The sequence below is a fragment of the Camelina sativa genome, chromosome 17, assembly GCF_000633955.1.
Source record: "Camelina sativa cultivar DH55 chromosome 17, Cs, whole genome shotgun sequence".
Taxonomy (NCBI): domain Eukaryota; kingdom Viridiplantae; phylum Streptophyta; class Magnoliopsida; order Brassicales; family Brassicaceae; genus Camelina; species Camelina sativa.
The window spans coordinates 14,216,857-14,220,373 of NC_025701.1; the positions used below are offsets into that span (position 1 = coordinate 14,216,857).

At 34.3% G+C, this 3,517-nt stretch overlaps 2 protein-coding genes across 2 annotated transcripts in view; one reads left to right on the forward strand and one right to left on the reverse strand.

Annotated features, from left to right (window-relative positions):
- On the forward strand, positions 1,639-2,842 carry LOC104757164. Its single transcript, XM_010479891.2, has 3 exons — positions 1,639-1,778; positions 1,882-2,039; positions 2,401-2,842. The coding sequence occupies exons 1-3, from the start codon at positions 1,698-1,700 to the stop codon at positions 2,480-2,482; spliced, it is 321 nt and encodes a 106-aa protein (XP_010478193.1). The 5' UTR covers positions 1,639-1,697; the 3' UTR covers positions 2,483-2,842.
- Positions 2,905-3,517, reverse strand: part of LOC104757165 (protein SMG7L) — a 4,705-nt gene continuing 4,092 nt past the window's right edge. The window contains exon 7 of the mRNA XM_010479892.2: positions 2,905-3,307. Coding sequence (XP_010478194.1) covers positions 3,094-3,307 — 214 coding nt within the window. The 3' untranslated portion in view covers positions 2,905-3,093. The remainder of the gene's footprint in view (positions 3,308-3,517) is intronic.

Sequence of the window (3,517 nt, forward strand, 5' to 3'; positions counted from 1 at the left end):
ATATGATTTATTTAACAATTATTATACAATTATAACATATTTAACCAACAAATACAACTTATAATTTAAATATTTTAGTTATAAATAAGTTTGCCCCGCGGTGTACCACGGATCCTAATCTAATATTCATATATGTAGAAAGTACAAAGAAACACAACTTTAACCAATGAGATAAAAGTACTAGGATTCAACTAGTTTGAACACGTTTTTACCCAACTTTTACTATTGGTATGGAGTTGGTATGGAGCTTTTATGGAATAAACTGAAATAATCGGACTAATAATATAATTTATACATTCTGCAGTTTTTTTTAATTCCAAACTAGTATGGAGTGCATACTAGTTTGGAATAGTGAATGGCGTACTAGCTGCGAACTGGTCCGAGTTTGGTCTGGTCCGGAGCGTATTGTACAACCATTCACAACCTAAGTCTAGAACCAGATCAGACCATGTTATATGATCTTGTCTCAGGAGTCATTTGAACCCTGAAATCTTTACTAGTTGAGATATTAACTCTTTCGTTACTTTTATTGTTTTGTTCATTACAAAATATTTTTGGTTTTAGATATTTGATGGTTGCGATTGAAAACTGAAAAGATTTTATGTTTTTTTTTCTTTTTTTGTCGGCAGATTTTATGTTTTTTTTTTTAATATTTTTTTCATCCTCTTTTTTATTGTAACCATTTCTTTTATTTCTAACATAAGATAATTCGGACCAAACTCTAACTTATATTCGGGTGAGTGTAAATTTCGATAACTTATTCAGGATTTTCCCATAAATTTATCATATTCGATTGATCAAAACCCATGGGTGCGAGTCTAGGCTGTATACCGAAAGTGTTTTTTTTTTTTGGTAAAAACATAGTATAACCTAAATTCTCAACTACCAACCACCATTTTTTGTCATATAAATATGATAAATTAAATTGTGTGCATCAAATAAAGATATGTTGTAAATGAAAAGTTATTTTCAATGGTTGATCCTTGTTAATGGTTTTAAATGATGATACTTGTAGGAATTAGATTAAAAACTTACAATTTTGCTAAAACATTAGTTTTTACATTAAAGTTTATTGATACGTTTAAACAAAGTCTCACACTCTTATATTAGATGGAATGTACTTACTTTTAGCTTTGGTTATCCGTAAGTTTTGGTTAAGACATCGTTGTTGTTGCCCCCGTAATTGGATTTGCCACCATAAGATTCGGCAGAGATTTTTCTTTTCTTCTGTCAATATGAATGTTACAAGAAATTTTGGAATTAAGTTATACAATAAAGAAAAAGTTCTCCCAAAACTGAGTACTATAGTTACAACTTACAAGTAGTGAGAATGAGACGTTATTAAAATTCCTAATTAATCTTCCAAAACATTATGATCATTGCTTCTACTTGTAGAACTTAACTTCGTCTCGGTTAATAAATCATAATCGTTTCTTTGAAAGTTTAACTCTTTATGACGAAGTCCGATTATTATTCCATACCATATATATATATAACCATAAGAACCGGTTAACGTGATGAAATATGTCCTAAAGTCAACGGTCAATGATATAAACATGGGATTAAATCAAACCAAATTTACATCAACCGGAATAAACCGGTATACAATATCGGTTTAAATTGATCGTTTCCTCGGAATAAAAAAAAAAAAAACCAGATTCGTCGTTGAACTCAGATTGATTCCGCGAAGAAGAAAGATGGAGAAGAAGGAGGAGAAGAAATCTCAGATTTCGTCAACGGAAGCTGTTCTTCTCGGAGCTCTAGCTCCAGGCGTTAACGTCCGTACATCTTTCTCTCTTGTCTAATTCTTCTTTCACCCCTTTGTGTGATGCTTGCTTGCTTGGTTATAAACCCTAAGTTCAAATCGTGATTTTTGTACAGGGTCCAACATGGAACACTCTGAGATTCGCGTTTCTACTACTGGGTCTTTGTCTAGCTTTCATGCTCTCTGTAGCTTTCACCAGTGGCCAGTCTATGTTGCTTGTTCATGTTGGTTTTCTGATTATCATCGCTGCTTCTCTCTTTATCCTTCTCAATTGGTATGTCAATCTCTTTAACTCAATTTTTTGTTTTAGAACTATTAATCGATTCCTAAAGTTTCATTAGTGTGTCGTATTGTTGCTGATCAGTTCTTGAGTTGTTTTATGTAAGGATTCAAACATATTCCTCTGCATTAATGTTAGCTAGGAGCTGAAGGTGTTCCTGTTTCCATATCAGATCAGGATTTAGGGTTTAGTTTAGAAAAGATCTCATCTTTGTGTTACTTACTTGAAGTCTCTGTTGACCCGTTTTGTAAGATTTTTTACATTGATGAAGATTATGGAAAGAGATGAATGTTACTGAAAGTATGCATCTTGAAGAGCATATAACTTTTGCTTACAATGCCTTTTTGTTCTGTAGGTTTCTTGATCAGACAGGCTTAGTACAAGTGGAGACACAAATGCAAGAGCTGAATTTGCTACCTAATGATAAAACCAAATGACACAAATGCACACACCGGTAGAGGCAGACACGTGTGTAACAGAACAGTTAACTACAGATACTCTTTCCTTGGTACTAGCATATAGGAGGATTGGATTTGGTACAACAAGAAGATCCAGTTTCTATTGTTGGTACATAGCTTTTTTGGCACTCTTTCTTGTTACTCTTTCCTTGGTACTCTCTTCTTGTTTCCTTTTCTTTCTTTGGATTGAGGAAAGAACAAGGGAACTGAAACAAGAACTTCGTCTTGATCAGGATTTTACTTGCTCGATTCTCCAACATTAGTTCCTCTTTTTTTGGTTTCCTTTATTCCTTCCATGTAAGAAGATTATTATTATTGTATACTGATTGTTATCATACGTATACTTGTGTCTAATGGTCTCAAGACTAATCTAGTTCCTCAAGAAAGAAAAGAACTTGATGAATTTAAAAACTTTTCAAGTTTCCTTTCTTTGTTTGCTTATGTTATGTACAACCCAATCCTTCTCTTATTATAGGTTTCAATTCTCTTGAAAAATTGTGCAACAAACACGAGACAAAACAATAACTACAAGTGGTCACGACTTGCCAACTTGGAGATAGTTTCTTGTTAACTCACTCACTTGTGCGTCTTTAGTTGTTCATATGTGCAGGAGAAGGTTCTCTTAACCTCTGACTATTCTCATTCAGCCACTCTTTCTCTCTCAGAAATCTAAGAAACGGTCCGGGATCGTCACTGAAGCCATAAGCATTTGTTGTGTTTTGTTGACCGTTGTAGAGCTTCTCTCCTCTAGAATCATTTTCTTCCATGTAGAGCTGAGGGTAAAACGTTGGGTTTTCAGCAGAGACCGTCGGTTGTTCGTTTGGTGTCCCGTACTTGGCTAAGAGACTGATCTTGGAAGACCCATGAGCCAAGAAGTTTCTCAAATTGTTTGTCCCTTGAGCTTGATAGGAATAGGCTGGTCCAAGATTCCGACTTTCTCTGTACCGACGTAACCATTCAGAAGAAGAAATCCCAACAAATGGTGGATTTGTGTATGGCTTCATAACACCGGGT

Coding starts and splice junctions, on each gene's coding strand:
- LOC104757164 (XM_010479891.2), top strand. CDS start 1,698: ATGGAGAAGAAGGAGGAGAAGAAATCTCAGATTTCGTCAACGGAAGCT. Junction 1,779..1,881: donor CTCTAGCTCCAGGCGTTAAC/GTCCGTACATCT, acceptor ATTTTTGTACAG/GGTCCAACATGGAACACTCT. Junction 2,040..2,400: donor CTCTTTATCCTTCTCAATTG/GTATGTCAATCT, acceptor TTTGTTCTGTAG/GTTTCTTGATCAGACAGGCT.